The sequence below is a fragment of the Spinacia oleracea genome, chromosome 1 (assembly GCF_020520425.1).
Source record: "Spinacia oleracea cultivar Varoflay chromosome 1, BTI_SOV_V1, whole genome shotgun sequence".
In the NCBI taxonomy this organism is placed as follows: Eukaryota; Viridiplantae; Streptophyta; class Magnoliopsida; order Caryophyllales; family Amaranthaceae; genus Spinacia; species Spinacia oleracea.
Genome location: NC_079487.1, coordinates 109,301,371 through 109,320,277, shown reverse-complemented (window position 1 = coordinate 109,320,277; position 18,907 = coordinate 109,301,371). Strand labels below are relative to the sequence as shown.

Here is an 18,907-nt window from a genome sequence, read left to right as displayed (position 1 = left end):
CCTTAGTTTTCCTTCCTTCTTTCTTCTTCTTTCCTCCTTCACTCACAAATTCAACAGAAGCTACACCTCTTGTGTTTACCAAACACATAATGCTCATAAAAGCCAAGACTTCCAAGCTTCAAACTTCCAAAACAACCTTGCTTGCTAAGCTCCGACATACCATACTCCCCCATATGGCCAAGTCTCAAATGCCATAACTTGGTTTAACTATCACTAATATTACCCGTGGAAATATTTGCCGAGCCTACCATGGTGGATCCTTGCAATGAGTACAAGCTACCCACTTTAACACCCTTCATCAACACAAGAACACTCACAACCTTCATTACTCCACCTTCCGCTATATACTTACAACCGTTAGTGTCAAGAGTGCCAAGAGAGATCAAATTCTTCTTTAGCTCCGGAACATGACGAACTTTAGTTAAGGTTCTCACAATACCATCTAACATTTTGATGGCTACCGTTCCAATTCCAATCACCTTGCACGTTGCATTGTTTCCCATGGTGACATTACCTCCATTATACTCCTCACAGGAGCTAAAGAGATCCTTGTTGGGGGTCATATGAAACGAGCAACCCGAATACAAAATTCATTCATCCTTACCCTTGATTCTTCCATGAGTGGCAACCAATACACGGAAGAGTTCTCCGAATATTCTAGTCTTGATTAGTGATAGCTAGCCTCGACGTACGGTAGCATGAGGTTCCTTTCCCTTCCGGACTTACCATCACCTCCCGATTGTTTCTTTTGTCACTTCCAACATTCCGACTTAATGTGGCCTTTAATGTGACAATAATTGCAAGACTTGTTACGGTTAGGATTCGGTTTCTTTGACTTGGACCGACCCCTATTCTTTCCCCCATTACCACCATTACTAGTAGAAGTCGTCTCATGATTTCTACCCCTCACAAACAATCTATCATTTATTTATTTGATGATTTAGAAATTAATTGATTATCAATTAAGTGCCTTTGGGTCAAAGCATCTCTAACATCATCAATACGCAAGTCATCTCTACCATACAAGATAGTTTTACGAAAATGTTTATAGGAGGGTGGTAATGACCATAACAAGTAAATTGCAAGATCCTCATCATCTAAAACAACATCGATATTTTGAAGATCCATAACAATTGAAAAGAACTCATCTAAATGAGACTTAAGAGAATTACCTTCCTCAAGTCGAAGATCATAGAGTCTACTCTTGAGTAGTAGACGATTGGTGACACTTTTAGCCATATAAAGAGCCTCCAACTTCGACCATAGATCATCGGGGGTTTTCTCCTTGGCAACTTCCCTCAATACTTCATTCGAGAGGCAAAGTTGTATCATCGACAAAGCATTCAAATCAATCTCCTCCCACTTCTCTTCAGTCATGGTAGTGGGTTTCTTATCCTTCCCATCAAGAGCTTTGTGCACACCATTTTGTATCAAAACAGCTTTCATTTTCAATTGCCAAAGGCCAAAGTTGATTGACCTATCAAACTTCTCAATATCCAACTTCATTGTCATGTCCCATGAAATCAAAAAACAACCCAAACACAACCTTAACTCTTGATACCAATTGTTATGAATGAAGGACCCTTTTGTGCTTAAATGTTGATTTATATGACAATTTGATATTGGAAAAATGAGAAGAAATAATTGAAGAAATTAAAACACACACAAAGATTTAAGGTGGTTCACTCTTCAATGAGCTACATCCACCAAGGGGGAGGGTTTGGAGCTTGTATTACTCTTCAATGGAGAAAGAATTACAAAGAGGAATTCTCAAAGGTGAAGAAGAGAGAATTCTATGTATGCTTAGATCTAGGGTTTCAACCTCACTTGTGTTTCTCTCTCCTAATTATGAAATTCTCATTACATTTGGTATTTGTAGTATTAGACATCAAACCAATCTAAGGGACAAGAAAAGGCCACGTCGATTGAACCTTGCGGAGAAGAAAACAGTTCACCCGCAGGGTTCGGTCGAACCTTTAAAGGATTTGGCCGAAACAAGGTCAGGTTCGGCCGAACTTACCCAAAGTTCGGCTAAAACTCCAAAATCTCAAAGCTACTGACTCTCTCAGGTTCGGTCAAACCATCTAAGAGTTCGGTCGAATTTCCCATGCTTCATGACAGCTTCTCGTAAAATAATCATAACTCCCTCATTTCTCATCCAAAATGAGCTTATGACCAAGCGTTGGAAAGGTATTGAGACAAACTTTCACCTAAAACTTGAATCAACTCAATCTAATGAGTAGATCATGAGATATGTCCATTTGAAGTCAGACCTTCCACTATAACACCCTAACATCCTTCAAGTAAGATTCGAGGCACACATAACAGTATGTATGCTTCGCCAGTTTGGTTATCCCTACTTAGTAACATAGGACAAAAAATTTGACTAGAAAGTAAGACCGCAAGCTATTTTGAGACTTAACGACCTGTTTGGTAGCCGGTAATAAATGGAGGGAATAGAAATAAATCTAAGTGTAATATGGCAAGAAAATAACATCGTGATGTTCATGGTAATGAAATTTTATCTCAAACTTAGTGTTTTTCTTCGTAATTTTGTATTCCCACCTAATACCACAATTGATACTTCGTTGCTCAGGAGTATACAATGGAGAGGTGAACCAGAAGGTAACTGTTACAATGAAACAACTCCAAATCTCCAATAGAGGATCCTGAGTAGGAGAGGGGATTAGTTGTGGGCTCTTAATTGTATTGGGCTTATGTCTACGTAGCAATATCAAGTAAACAAAACAAACGATTTGATTTTAGGCTCTTTTTTAAAGTATCTCGATGGCTTTTGCGCAATTTAGATGGTAGATAACGATATTTACCAATTTAAGTTTTATTTCTCCTTGTTTGGAGAAATTGAAATTATCCAAAAATCATATAAGCTAAGTTTTGATAAATTTGGTGTCTATGTAAGTGAGTATAATAAGAAGTAATACAATTAAAATGAATCTCGGTCTTTAACTCTTTTTTATTTTCCAAACCTTAACTTTAATCATATCATTTTATTGTATGCAAGTTGTATGGAGTATATACTTTCCATACTTACTACGTACGTCTTAAAAGATTTGTCATTAACAATGAAAGTTAAATCAATTTTCCTAAAACCATGCCTGTATCAAAAACAAGTTGAATAAATAGGGATGAACACAATATAAAATTATGGTTTATTTTCAACTCTATTTTTACACCCCGTTCTTGAAGCTACAGTCCGAGGAAGTCCAAATACATGCCTGACATGTATTTGCAAAAACATGCCAACCCCAAATAAAAAGGTAAATGTTAATGTTAAATATTTTTGGGGGGTAATGTATAACGGAATTGTAAATTTGTAAAACGGGGTGGTGATTTGGCATTGCTGAGTTGGTATTGGTATTACAAAAATGGTATTGGTATTACAAAAATGGTACTAAACTTTTTTTAAATGAAATTCATTTTCCTTAAATGGTACTCGTTTTGTACTAAATTTTATAAAGTGGTATTAATATCACAAAAATGGTGCTAAATATTTTAAAATGGTACTCATATTACAAAATTGGTACTCAATTTTTCTATATGGGATCCAAGTTGGCAAACGGGATTGACTATTCAACAATTTCAAAATGGCTGGGAAATTACAAACAAGCTCATGACATGTATTTCATAATACAAGCCTGGCTGCGATTTTGACGCCCTCGCTATAGTCCAGTTGATCCACTTGGAGAGAGAAAAGTATGGTCTTTACATTTTGGGAAGAATAATGTAAATGTATGGATCGATCGACACTTCACTTCTGGCAAACTGCATGCCATACTTACTGGACAGAGTATCATCCTTTTCAATCTACCAGCCCACTTTGACCATTCACAGATCGGTCCTAATCCAATACTTCTATTTATCATAATAATAATAAACTCATAAATGTATGTTACTATGCTAGTAACACAATTATTATAAACGTGTGCCTTATTGTCTCACAAGTGGGATGCTTACTTTCGCATCCCTAAAATACCCTCCAGGAACATTTTATTTTATTGCCTATTATTATTATTGATATTTCGTATCTTTTGACCTTAATTTTATATCAACCAATAGGCCATTATTCTACTTTAAGGTTCTATTTTCTATAATAAATAAATTAAAATTCTATTATAGGTTACTTGCATGTACAAATAAATAGTACAAGTTTATATATACAAGGTTACCCTAATGATGCTATGGGTTGGTTGCACATGAAAATAAAAATAAACTATTGATCGACTATGTGTCTATGTTACAACTAATCAATAAATTTTTATTTTCTCATATTTTTTCAATGTAAAATACTAATTAATATCAGATTACGATACAATATCCAGAATTAAACTATCTAGGCCTACGTTTTGATGTTAGGTTCACATGAAGGTAAATGAGTCATGCATATAGTGATATAGATAATGAGCGACTCAATTTTCTAAATTCCTTCACCCGAACATGACTCCGATTAATTACAGGACGTAAAGTAGTGTACTTACTTGATGTATCTGCATTACAAAGAGAACTATACAAAAAATTGGTGGTAAACTCACCTTGTGATTTTAAGGTTACAAGTTTGAATCACACCACCTGTTTGCGTCATTCCCTCCCCCCATGCTCTCGATTTTACCTCTGTAGTTCTCTTATCAACTAAAATATTCCCTCCTTCCTTAGAAGATTATCTCATATTCCTTTTTGGGTGTACCTTTAAGTTTGCCTCGGCTCATACCTTAAATGCAATGGTAAATTTACCTAGTTGTTCTCTCTCTCTCTCTCTATCTCTCTCCTCGTGTGCCTACTCTATAAACTCATGTGCATATTTTACACTCAATTATTAATAAAGTGACTTTCAACCATAAAATAATCTTTTAGAGACGGAAGAAGTAGCTGACAATCGGAGTTGAAAGTGTATACTCCCTCTGTCCCTGAATTAATACTCGCACCGTTTTGACTGGACACGCTTGTCAATGCACAACTTTGACCACCAATATTTTTAACTACATGTTATAGAAACTTATAAAAAATTTAATATTTTAAAAATATATATCAAGATGAAGCCAACAATATATTATATACTATCATTTGTTTTCATATACTAGAAATAAAATAGGGTCAAAGTAAATTATATGAATAGTGCAAAAAGTCAAAACGGTGCGAGTATTAAGGGAAAGAGGGAGTATATTGATTGGTCATGTGAGAGTAGTATATACTGATGTGGTTAACATAGTTGTATTTATGATAATACTCCATAAACAAAGTACGTGGCATTAATGTGATTCTGAATTGTTGTTGCAAGTTGAAAATGAAAGCCCACTTGCATGCCAAGTTGCACTTCAATAACAACCAAATGGAAGTATAAAATTTCAGAGAAAGAATTGAAGAGGCCGGGATTAGCAACTTGCACCGTTTGTTTTCCTTTTCCACACTTTTCCTTTTTCTAAAGCAAATTCAAATTTTCGATACTCAAAATTACAACTTGCAAGCGTCTGCTATGCTTTTGATTCCTTCCCGCAGTTCTACTTCACACGCCAATAGGACAACATAATTTTGTTTATAAAATTAGGGTGATGATAAAGGTCGCAAGTTGCGACAACATTTAGTTGTCGCAATCTTACATGTCGCAGTTTAATTGGTAGATATAAGCGCCACGTATGCTATGCGTCATCATACATATTTTACTATCAATGCAATATTTTTACTATAAAAATATATAAATTAGGTAATCGATGTAAAGAAGGAAACAAATCAGAATATTAAGATTTTCCTACCTTTTTTTGAAACATATATAATAGATTATATAAGTTAAATATTTTAGTTTCCAATTTAAATCATGACACATAAGCATGCCATGTCATCATTGTGACACGGCTTAAAGGTCGCATGTTGCGACCTTTATCATTTAAAGGTCGTAACATGCGACATTTAAGCCGTGTCACAATGATGACATGACATACTTATGTATCATGATTTAAATTAGAAACTAAAATATTTAACGTATATAACATATTATACATATTAAAAAAAATGTAGAAAAATCTTAATATTCTAATTTGTCCTAAAAAAAAGAGTAATATTTTTACTTTGCAAATTATTGCGAATGTGAGTATTTTGATACGGGGTAGTTTGAAAAAAGAAGTAAAAGTTCCTTACAAGTTGAGTCCCTAGACATGGTTGTTGAGCTAACATTTTAGTGAAAATTTTGGAGTGTCCTCTATTTTCTTATTCCAATAACATTGATCAATCCATAGGATATACTTGTCATGTTATTTATTTGTACCCTCGACGTATCTTTGAATATAAAAACCTTGTTTTTCTCAATAATGTATGGGAGAATTATTAAGAATTAAGAATACAAGCTCAATTCCAATAAAAGGAGGATGAGGCATGATGCGATATAAGGATGAGGCATGGTAATTGTATCAATACACTTTAAGGTATAAATATACTTTAAGCTCGTATTTCACTACAATAAATTGTACTATTAACGACGGAAAATCCCGTCGCTAAAGGTCAATAATTATTGATTAACGACGGATTTTCCGTCGCGAACCCGTCATAAAAGGGGGCCGTCGTTAATGGAAAATCTCGTCGTTAATCCGTCGTAAAAGACATTTGCGACGGTTGTTCCCGTCTTTGTTGGGTTGTTATTCCCGTCGTAAAAGCCCTTTTACAACGGAATTTTTACCCGTCGTTATTAGATTGTCATAAAAGATATAAATTTTTGTAGTGTTTGTATCAATACACTTTAAGGTATAAACTCCGTACATGCATGATGCGATATAAGGATGAGGCATGGTAATTGCTAGTTTTGGATTCGGTCGTATCAATTTTAAATAAAGACTTGTGGAGTACTCCGTATAAAAGTTAATTAGAAAACATGCACTTGCATATTGAAGTATGTCAGAAATATACGGCTCATAAAGTGCGACAAAAATGAAGGCCTTGAAATTTGAACACCGTTAGCCTACTTGGCGGGTCGTTTTTTTAGATATTATATATGTATGGCTACACACATATCAGCTAAAAGACTAATAGCTAAAAGATAAAAAAGGAAGTACTATTATGTAAAAAAAAGTGCCATTTTGTAAAAAAAAATACATTCTGTAAAACAAAGTACAATTTTTGTTTTAAAAAGTAATTTTTTGTATTTTTCCTACTTTTGTCTTAAGCTATGATATACATTAGCAAACACATATCAGACATGCAAAAATATTTCCTCAATTTGAACCCGCTCGCCTACTTGGCTACTTGCAAGTTGCAACTTACTCCACTAGTTACGGAGTACTACTCTACTGTACGTAGCTATGCGGCTGTGTTGATAATTTGCTTGCCTCACTGCTTGGAACTTGGAAATCATCGGATCCCTAATTAGAACTTGTACGTGTGTGATATTAGCAGGTTGGTAACACCCTTTTTAAGAACATGGCAATAAGGATAATCCAAACAACTTTCCTATCAGTCGATATAGTACCATCCCTACAATCCCGTATCATATCGGTTGTTGGAGTAGGACTAATCTATAGAGGGAAAGTCAACGATCGCTATCTTATGAATACAGTTCTTATAATATACCTCATTTATTGCGAAAGGTACGCAATTTCAATCATTTCACTTGACTCTTTTTTCATAATCTCTATATACTCAGTATCTGAGGGGATTCCCGAATCATCCTGATCAAGGGCAACCTAAAATTCTTACCAGTACAAAATAGTACCAAGAGGCAAATCACAAAGGCAAACGACATGATTTCTCAAACCGTTTCTAATATATACCGGAACAAGAACATTGTTAATTAAACCCATAGCATAATGCACATTTGCGTCTACATCGTGCTCCAGGCGTATGATCTACAGAGTAATACAATACTACTCTTATGTATTTCATACAGTACATATTTTCTCTGTTTGAAATTAACTATGCATAACTGTGGAGAAGATTAATCCACATGTAAGTTGAGATTAATTGTCCTACATAAAAGAAATAGAGGGAGATTGACTAACATATACTTCCTCCGTTCCGCAAAGGATGCATCATTTCTATTTGCACGTATGTCAATACGCTTCTTTGAACATTAATATCTCTAAATGCGTGTAAGTAAAAATTATAAAAAGTTGATATTTGAAATCATTGCATTAATACGAATTTAACAAGATCACTTGACTATGTTTTTTCTTACACAACAGTGAAAAAATGATTGTCAAAGTTGATTGATGAATAGTGCGCAAATGAGAAACGATGCATCTATTGTAGAACGGAGGAAGTATATAAGATTGGTGGGCAACTCCACATATCACCAATTGGTTTTAGGATGAAAACTCATATAACTATATGCGCTCAATCTCTTCTCATGCATGGACTTGTGGAAGGGCCGGTGATAAAACCAAAACAAGTTGGCGAAATTAGTGGGAAACTTACCTTGTGATTTAGAGATCGAGCCCCTTCAACTGCAATTTTTTTTTTTTTGGTGAGGACTGTGGGAGTGGTTTAACTTATAGTTGGTCTGACTACTCCTTATTCCTTAATAGATAAACAAAATCTAATCAATTTCTAGGTTTTTAATTGATTTAGCCGCACCATTTCTACCAGAAATATCATTCTTTTCATACATGATACACGCATCTTAAAATGCTAAGTTGCTAACCCAAGTTTATTTCTATATGCCCATTTATAGATCAAGAAGATCGATATATTCGTACATTTTAATTTGTTGGTTAATTTTATTTCTATAGTTCGAGGTCGTTCACTTCTTCCTTGTTAAGTCTTTTTCGAAAACGACTTCGATCAATAATTCGAGTTAAATTAAGTTATATATGGAGGTCAAGTTATAAACTAATCAGCCTGCATCATTGAATTGGTAAATATATACAATTAGTATACTTCTTGTTTCGCAAATTTTATAATTTATACTCGTATATGATCATATAGACTATCCAAATTATATAGTTGACCATCCACAACTCTTAGCTATAATAACGTTTATTTAAATTATTATAAGGTACTGTAAATTAAAATACTCTATTAGGATGCTCAACTTATTAAGATCCATTGAATAATCCTCCAAACTTGATGTTTGAAATAGTCTTAACATAATAAAAAGACAAAATGTATCAGAGGACCAACTCAACCAAAAGCTTAAGCTGATGGTTGAAGCCTCAAGATTAATTTTATACTCTATCAAGCCCCTCACATGAAAGCCCTTTGGGCTTGAAGTGTGGATGCAACATAGGCTACTCATACCCAGCGCGAAATATTACACTTTAAAAGGAGGGATGGATGGAATTTGAACCCGTGACCTTTGCGTCACGCTGGCTTTAATACCATGTCAAAGGACCAACTCAACCAAAAGCTTAAGGGCAACCATGTATCTATCTCAAATTCTTAGCTGACACAAACTATCAAGAATTTACCCGATGAGCCATACATACATTGCAAAATTATTAATGATGAATGTGGATCCGAACCTACAACCTTTTGTAGAATCATATTTTTTTTCATAGTAAAATCAATTTATTCGGAAAAAAAAATTGAATCTAACTAATACTTTTTACGTACTTAACAAATTAAAGTGAGACAAATAAATGTATCTTTCATTAAAACTACGATCGTAAAACCACACTTGGCACTTAGAAAAGGCAGTAATAAACAACGAATAACATAGTAACATGAGATTAAAATGTTGTTCGTAGCAAACAACCTGCCCTCCTTTAAGGGTGAAAGGGGGGTGTTAATTGTAACCACATTTTCAATTCCTCTCCCTAGAATCAAGGGAAAGAAAGAAAAATCCTAATCTGTGTATCAACAATTTTTAACAAAATTAAAGAAATAACAAAAAGAGAATTAAATTAATCTTTCAAATCCAAGATTAAACAAAAAATTAAAAAAAATCAAGAAACTTTACATGAAGAAGAAGAAGATGGAGTAGTAGGTGTTGTACATGATGATCTGGCGATTCTCTCAGCTATTTTGGAGAGAGACTGCAAGTTGCAGCGTACAATTGTATCAACAAACACACACGTCTCTTCTTTTGTATTACCACTCGGTACGTCTACGACATACGACTCCACCACTACTGTCCCCTTGCAGCCGCTCGTGGGACTGTCTGTTGTCGTCGTCGTCTCACCACCGTTGTCCTCTCTTCCACCACCACCACCACCAGCACCGTCGGTGGTAGAAGAAGAGTAGGACGAGGGGTGCAGCGTGGTTACGGATCGATAGTTGTGAAGGCGGTGCTCACCGCCCACAACACGGAATCCTATCGCGTGTTTCTGCTCGTCTAGTACTTCCAGCCGCTCCGTACTGCAATAAGCTGGCAAGCCTGACACCACGTGAACCTCCCTTAAACATCCGACTTCACACCCGTCTCCGGCGATCACGCGACAGCTTCTCAGGAAATGTTTGTACGTCTGCGGCTGGTCAAAGCGGCGGACTAACGCCCATACGGTTTCAATAGGGGCGGCGATCCTCTGTACGACAACAGAGCAACACTGGTTTGACCCCACCTCGTGGTTGTGGTACGTAGCTACTGTATCCATTTCCTTGTCAGGAGACGGGCAGCAGAGAGAAAGCTCCCTCGCTAACTCATGAGCTAGCGACGGTTTCATCTCTGCTGCCATAGTTGTAACCACCGGTGCGATATCGGTGGTATCGGTCATGAATGTGGTGGTGGTTGTAGTTGTGGTCGTATATGTTTGAAGTTGTAGAGTAGGAGGCATGATAGGAATATAGGATACTCTCTTTTTTCTCTCTGTTTGTAAGAGAAAATAATTTGGAAGGAGAGAGATTAAGGAGAAGTGGGTGTGATTAAGAGATAGAGAAAAATAAGGGAAGGGAGGGTTGATCTTATCTGGCGGGATTACGCCGGACAAGGCAAGTGGGAAGAGCAAGTTGCATCAAATATATTTTTGGACGTGGTTTTTAGGAACTTGCCCCTTTCTTTTACTAGTACTACCCAACTACTCTAAACTTTTCCCAATTGTACTTTTTTTTTAATAGAATTTTTATTCAACTATTGCCAAACTGCTATTATAATATTCTAAAATACACCCTCTAGTCCCGAGTCTTAAGTTCCCTTTTACTCCGTATTCGACTTATTTTATCTGAAAATAACTTATTCGTGTGAAATATTTTTCTGAATATTTTTTTTTTTGAAGTAAGTCGAACGTAATAGACCCTTAATCCCTTCTCTTATTTCCCCTACTATCCGATACAATATAGGTGTGCATACATTTTCAAAAATCGTGTTTCATAAACAAGCAATATTCTATTTTTTTCCCTTTTTGAGGGAGCAATGTTCTAACATACTTCCTCCATTTTTTTTTAATTGCACCATCTGGGATTTCACGCTTGCCAATGCACTATTTTAACCACTAATATCTCTCATTATACATTTTGAAAAATTATAAAAATTTGAAAATTTGAAAGTATATTTCGAAACGAATCTAACAAGATCCCACATGAATATATTTTTCCTTGCATATAAATCACAAAAAATAACTATATAAGAATGTGTGAATAGTGTTAAAACCAAAATGGTGCAATTATTAAAAAATCGAGGAAGTATAAGTTTTTTTTTATGGAGTAATAATAAGTAATGGTATTATGACATTATCTACTCCGTATATTTTACGTGGACAGTTGGACAAGAGCTCAAAGGTAAATTTTTTTATGCTAGAGATATTGCGAAATTCACTTTACTAAGGTTTGGACATAAAAGTTACACAACGATTAATTTTTTGTCCTTTTGTAAGATTGCAACTGGAGTATGGACAAGCTTAAACAGATATCGCCCAAAAAAATGTGGAATTGCAATTGGTTTATAAATACACTGGTTTAATTGCGGAGATATGAACCAATGGGATGCCATCGTACCAATTCTAAGTTAAATTGGCTCATTTATTTATTTATATTTTTTTTCAGGATGAAGAGGAGGTTATTTATGGGTTACGCAAGTGTGGGAATGGTCCACCCTACTTACTCTAACCTCGGACCATCGTGCAAAGTATTATTTATCATATTGGTTTGGAGTTTGAACAATGAACATGACTACCAATCACATCGATCGTCTTGCAATATTATCTTCGTTCGAAATTAATAGAGATCACCTAATCTAAATATCTAATTGTTATAATAATAATTGTGGATGCTAATCATAACTAGTTAAGTTGGCTAAAGTAATAAAACGTGGTACTCTTGTTTTGAGATTGAATTTTGTCTAAATTATTTATCTTTTGTGGCTCGCTTTATATCAATGAGGAAAAAAAATTGCTATTGATAACTAGTACATACTCCGTAATACAATTTCTATCTTTAAAAAAAATTATTTTTTATTTACGATTAGTCGCATTAAAAAAAAAAATCTTGATTATCGTAATGTAATAATCTTCTACTTCCTATATTTTAGGAGAGAGTACACGTCCAATTTACATGGTCTGACTGTAAAAGTTATACCTTTTATAGTTTTATCCCTTTCGGTCACGTATTTTTTGCACATGAGTATATGGGAACTATTTTTTTTTTTGGTGCGAATGAGCCACAAGGGCAATATAAATTACAAATGGGGGCGGGGGGATTCGAACCTGAGACCTATCGTACACAGACCCTCAGTCTTAACCACTAGGCCAAGACATCATTGGTAGTATATGGGAACTATGAGTATAAAGGGACCGGGATAAATGTAAAAGACCGAGTATAAAATTTTAACTCGAATATAAAATAAAAGGTGTATTTAGGAGAGATTTGGGGGATCGAGTAACGGATTTTGCGTATTTCCGAATGAAATGGTAATTTTGATATTAAACGGTCGATGTCTAATAGAAGGAAGAAAAAGATTCAGTAAGGTAGCCAGGATATATCGGACATATTCAAAGTGAAATGGCTTAGTGATGAATCATGTACAATGACTTAACATGCAACTTGGTTGATATCTAATTATCTATTAATAATCTACATGTGCCATGGAACTTTTCTCAGTACTTTTTTATATTTATTAACACCAACTTATATTATGTGACGCAAGCTAATTAATAAACTTAATTAAAACTTGGTTTCTAAGAGAATGCAATAAATCAAGATATATTATATCGTACTATTATGCTTATTTTACGAAGATTTGTTCATCTACTCATGCATACGTACTCTAGACTAGTTAGATTAGATATTTAACTTAGCTTTTTATTTGATGGAACGTACACTAGGACCTAGAACAACACTAGAATGTCACGAATTACGTGGCATTTTTTCTTAAATGAAAAATACTTCAAAAATCGTAAAGTATTTCAGATGATGTATGTTCAACGGTTCTTTTGAGAGTTAGATCGACCTTTCTAATCCTAAACGAAAGGGAATATGATTCCCTAGCAAGAGATTTGTAGGTTAGATCTCCTTTGCTGACGGGTGCGATTTAAATCCGTATTTTACACGTTCTGGTTGGTCCACACTACACTTTACAAGATAAAAGGCGTTTCTACCTTAAAATCGATCATATGGCAATAAGGGAGTAGCGTCTTAGCTTTATAAAGTGATTCTCTCTCTTCTTTTATCAATGTGAGATACTTGTAGTGTTATATTTCATGGGTCAGATTTTAACAACCTTTTTCATTACGATTTACGGAGTATTTTGAGAAGAAAACTAATGATGGGAGTTGCTTGGCTTTGAACATCTCTCTCACCTGCAGTACTTCTAAGGAGCAACTTGCGTTGTAGTTTGATTACACACAATTGGAATCTAATTTTAATTGAATGATTAGAATCCAAAACCCTACCAAACTTCTCCATTCTACTCCTTAACTTTAATCAATCCCGTCCCGTACGGACATGCCCACCCCCTAGCTCTTTCGATCATCATGTCAAAGTAATTCCTTTTATTGCCTTTAATTTAGTGTCGTGTCTAGCTAAATAGCTAATACAGCTCTCTTATTGTTTTTCGGAATTAATTGTTACATTGTTATTTCAAAATATACCCCCTAGCTCTTTCGATCATCATGTCAAAGTAATTCCTTTTATTGCCTTTAATTTAGTGTCGTGTCTAGCTAATACAGCTCTCTTATTGTTTTTCGGAATTAATTGTTACATTGTTATTTCAAAATATACCACCGACTAAGGTGAAAATTGATTTCGTGATACACATATATAGGTCGTGTTACATGCACAAATTTGATGCATACCATTGATTAAATAATGAAACATAAAACAAAGAAATACTACGAAGTATAATTTTAAAATAAAATAATAAAATTATTGTGAAATGGTAGGGGATTATATTATGATCGGGTGTAGGAACATCTTTCCAACAAAATAATTATGAATTGCAATTTGCATAAAACTTGATAGTTCTTCTTGAGCCGATGAATACTAGGGAAAGATAGGACCCCCCCCCCCCCCCCCCCCCCTAAAACCCGCAAATCCGTGGCAACTTGTGTTTGACTTTAATTTCTTTTTAACCATTTGGTAATTTTTCTTTTTGACAAATTGTTGAAGAATATTTATTATGTTTATAGCTACTTGCAACAATATTTTCTTTTTACTTTGTCACATATGTTCTAGTTGAGTGGTTGATCAATGATGCAAGTTTAAGGGAACGTGTTTCTTGTCTAAGGTTGCATTATATTCAGCTAATTAATTTTTCGGAACTTATCTTGTCTAACTTATCAAAATTTAATTTAAATAGTTATAAATTGTACTTGGATAACCCGACTTAGCTTATTTTTCATGATATCTGAACATATTTTTTCTGAAACAAGTGTAAATAAGGTGAATAGAACAAGGCCTAATTGTTTTGTATAGTAGAGAAGACACTACTCCGATAGTCCGATCCACTTTGTAGTACTACATGTGTACATATCTCTCTTGAGACGCGCGATCATTTTATTTTCTAGAAAAATCCAAAATAAATTTTGCTTGATGACTGATATGAGACTCCATTACCAAAAATAAACAATCCTTAATTAATTAACTTGATTAAATAGCTTAATTAGTTAAGTTTAGATAAGTGAAAATCAAGTGAATAAAATGGAAAGCACATTTGATGACATCCATACTAGTTGATCTTTGATTAAAAGTTAGAGGAACCTTCTTGTATTGAATTGTAGAAAAGAAATGTCAAGAAAATATAGATTAAGAGAAATATTCAATCAAATTGCATGGATAAAAGAGAGATTATGTTATGTTCAATGCATGTGTAGCAAGAGGCATAATATATAGCATATATTTTCCAGATCGAGGAAATTGAGAAATGCAAGTTGTGAGATGATTTAGTACCAACTACCACGGCCACCCTGAAAAGATTATATGGAATATTTGGTGTACGTATGCAATGATCAAGTTTGGCATTGAATAGTATGCACCCTTTTGCAAATTGCTACTCTCTCCGTGGCTCCGTCTCTTAATACTCGACCTGTTTTGACTTTTTGCACTATTCACATAATTTACTTTGACCCTATTTTATTTCTAATATATGAAAACAAATATTAGTATATAATATATTGTTGGCTTCATCTTAATATATATTTTCAAAATATAATATTTTTATAAGTTTTTAAAATATGTAGTTAAAGAAATTGGTGGTCAAAGTAATATTGAAACCGAGTACTCTGTATAAGGTAATATTGAAACCTTCCAACATGAGTTACCTAGTTGTTATCTTTATGTGTATCGAGTATCTTGTTGGTCCTCGTTCTCTGATTATTTGTTATGAGTTCGTTCTTTTTATCTTATTGGAGTATATAACATAGTATAGAACATTATCTTGAAATTAGTTTGTTACTTAGTATAAATACTCTAGATTTGTAATATCTCAATTAGTTACACAATTAATAAAAATGTAGTCTCTTGTTCTTTACTCTCAGCCACGAGCTCCTCAAGCTCATCAATGGCTTCCTTAGCTTTCCTTCCTTCTTTCTTCTTCTTTCCTCCTTCACCCACAAATTCAACATGGTATCAGAGCGGGAACGATCCCGACTCTACAATTCCGCATAAAATTTCCGTTCGGTTCAACTCATCAATTTTTCCCCAATTTTTCTGCTTCGAATTTATTTTTGGGTCGAATTGAGTCAAAACTCGACGAATTAGGATGTAATTCGCCCTAAAATCTCATATTTTCGCTCACAAATCTTCTTTCCATAATTGAATCAAACGTTTTTTGATTCTTGAGTTTTCCCCCAATTTCTAGGGTTCATACCAAATCGCAGAATTGAGCGATTTTCCCCAATTCGATTTTGCTGGGTTTTCGATTGCTTTGGATTTATTGAAGTTTTTTTGTCGTCGTCTTCTTCGACGTCTTCTTCGACGTCTGCTTCTCCTACTTCAAGAATCTGGGTACTCCTGAAATTAACCGCAAACGTCTCATCACATATTCCTCGCCGACGATAACAAGAGGAAGATGGATAATCGTCGCCGCCATGGAAGAAACTCTTGGAGGATTGCGATTCTTGAATTCGCACGTTGTCTGGAGAGTTCTTGGTTTGATTTCTTGATCTTCTTGATTAATTCATTTGATTACAATTCGCTGCTTGGTGATTGTTGGTGAATTTCTGGGTGATTTTGTTCATTAGGGAATATCTACAGTTGATTTTAAATTTGGCAATATATTTTGTCTTGCCTGTATTCTGGGAATTACTTCGTCTATCGTCCACGAATCATGGCTCAATTTTAGCTAATTCCCAATCATCTGTTCAATTGAATTTTTGCTGTTGGTGGTTCTTGTGTGAGAATAGGAGTAAGTTTAGGTTGAGATTGTTTTCGATTTTTGATGGAGCTCATCTTCTTCGATGAATGTCTACAAGCAGTGGTATAGCTCTTTCTTCTGCAATACATTTGTGCCCCTGGTCTGCTGGTTTGTTCTGTGGTCATGTGATGATCTTATTTGGTGCTCAACTATTTCTCTACACTATTGAATTGCAATATAGACAATTCAAATGGAAATTGCATAAAAAGGCTGCACAAGTGTTGTTGTGTTTACACTTTGCATTGAAGAAATGTGTGATAATTGGGGATATTCACGAAAAACAGGAACAGTTTAAAGAATGGCTGCAAAACCTTGGAATAGTAGATCATGCAGCAGTTTTGCAAGAGGATAGTATACAGTTTTGGGTTGAAGTTTTTTTTTTTCTTTTGAATGTTGGCACGATTCAACATTTCTTTCCAGCAACAGATCTGGAGTTCAGTACCTGTATAATCAGGTCAATTTTGTTCATTTTTCCCAGCAACAGATCTGGAGAATCAGAACCTGTAAAATCAGGTCAATTTTTGAGACCCAAAGAGGTCAGTTTTGAGACCCAAAGATGTCAGTTTTGAGACCCAAAGAGGTCAGTTTTGTGACCCAAAGAGGTCAGATTTCATTGATCCATTGTGATCATTCTTTTGATGAGACCCATTGAGGCTCATTTCTTCAAGGCAATATTGGACGTTGCAGTTTGATATGAGCAGTTGGTACAACAGCAACAGCAGTGGCCAACATCTATGCTTGTTCATGAGGAGTTCTTGGTGCAAAGTTAATGAAAGAGTCTGTTTTGAAGCTTTCAAACTGAAGATGTTTACACCATCTCCAGTTTGAGGGGGGGTATTGGAGTATATAACATAGTATAGAACATTAGCTTGTAATTAGTTTGTTACTTAGTATAAATACTCTAGATTTGTAATATTTCAATTAGTTACACAATTAATAAAAATGTAGTCTCTTGTTCTTTACTCTCAGCCACGAGCTCCTCAAGCTCATCAATGGCTTCCTTAGTTTTCCTTCCTTCTTTCTTCTTCTTTCCTCCTTCACTCACAAATTCAACATATCTGAATCATCAATTCTTAATTAACTTATCCGAACTTATATGTTGCTTTTTACATTACACTTTATTACATGCATGTTGGTGTAATTAAGTTGGAATTTTACTTGTGCTAGCAAGTTATTCATGTAGAATCTCAGTTGTGCTTGCGTAAAGAGTAAAGACCATTATATTTGCAAAATGGAGGAAGTTCTTCAAGGAGTTTACTCCCAACTCCCAAGCCCCTTCTTAGGGGTCCAATGGGTTCCCCCCTTGCCAATTGCCAATTGCCATTATGGTCATAATAAAGTCATATAGATGGTACGTACACGTAGGGTTGTCAAAAGGTGATCCAACCCGAAAAACCGACCAAAATCAATCGACATTCGAATCAAATATATTCGAGAAATAGTGAGATCAAAATCGACCTGGATCGTACTGTTGCTGACCCGAAATCCGATTTAATCCGTGGATTCAAGACTCGAACCCGGACAGCTAGGATCTTGATCCGACAACTATTAACCGAACCGAACCCGTATTCGATCCGGTAACAATCCGAAAACTAATCATACTGGATAACAACCAAAACCAACCCGATCCGATAAAAGTTGATCCACTCGACTTAACCCGATAAACGAAAGTTACCCGAGATTTAAAAAAAATTAACACCGAATTTAACCTGAATCCTATTCAATTTACTCGTCATTAATCTAACTTAAGATAACCGAATTGATGTACTCCGTATTAATTATGTAAATCCAACTCGATATATGAAAATAAATTCATTTATATATGTTCTATTTATATTAAATATTTGTAGACGAAGTAATAGAAGTTCTTAAAATTATTTATGTGGCATGAAGTCTTAGAATAATAAAGTGATCTAAATTTTAACGCGAACACGAGAGTCACTCGATTAATTATAGAACACAAGAATACAAACTTAACTCGATCTAAACTTGAACCGGAAACCCAATCCGTAATTGACCCGAACCCGAGGTACATTTTAACCTAAACCCGAGACTCACCGATTCATACTTGACCTGAGACTTAGCCGATTCGGACATGACACCTATTCTAAGTAAAACGGTCAAATTGTGCCCGAATCCGAGATCCACCGGGACAAATCAAACTGATACAAAATCGTTTTAATCCCGAAT

The 18,907-nt window shown here is 34.9% G+C and overlaps 1 protein-coding gene across 1 annotated transcript; it reads right to left on the bottom strand.

The window, feature by feature from the left end:
- Positions 1 to 9,820: 9,820 nt before the first annotated feature.
- On the bottom strand, positions 9,821 to 10,913 carry LOC110795145 (abscisic acid receptor PYL4-like). The gene has a single exon (XM_022000127.2). The coding sequence runs from the start codon at positions 10,707 to 10,709 to the stop codon at positions 9,882 to 9,884; it is 828 nt and encodes a 275-aa protein (XP_021855819.2). The 5' UTR covers positions 10,710 to 10,913; the 3' UTR covers positions 9,821 to 9,881.
- Positions 10,914 to 18,907: the final 7,994 nt, after the last annotated feature.

Coding starts and splice junctions, on each gene's coding strand:
- LOC110795145 (XM_022000127.2), bottom strand. CDS start 10,709: ATGCCTCCTACTCTACAACTTCAAACATATACGACCACAACTACAACC.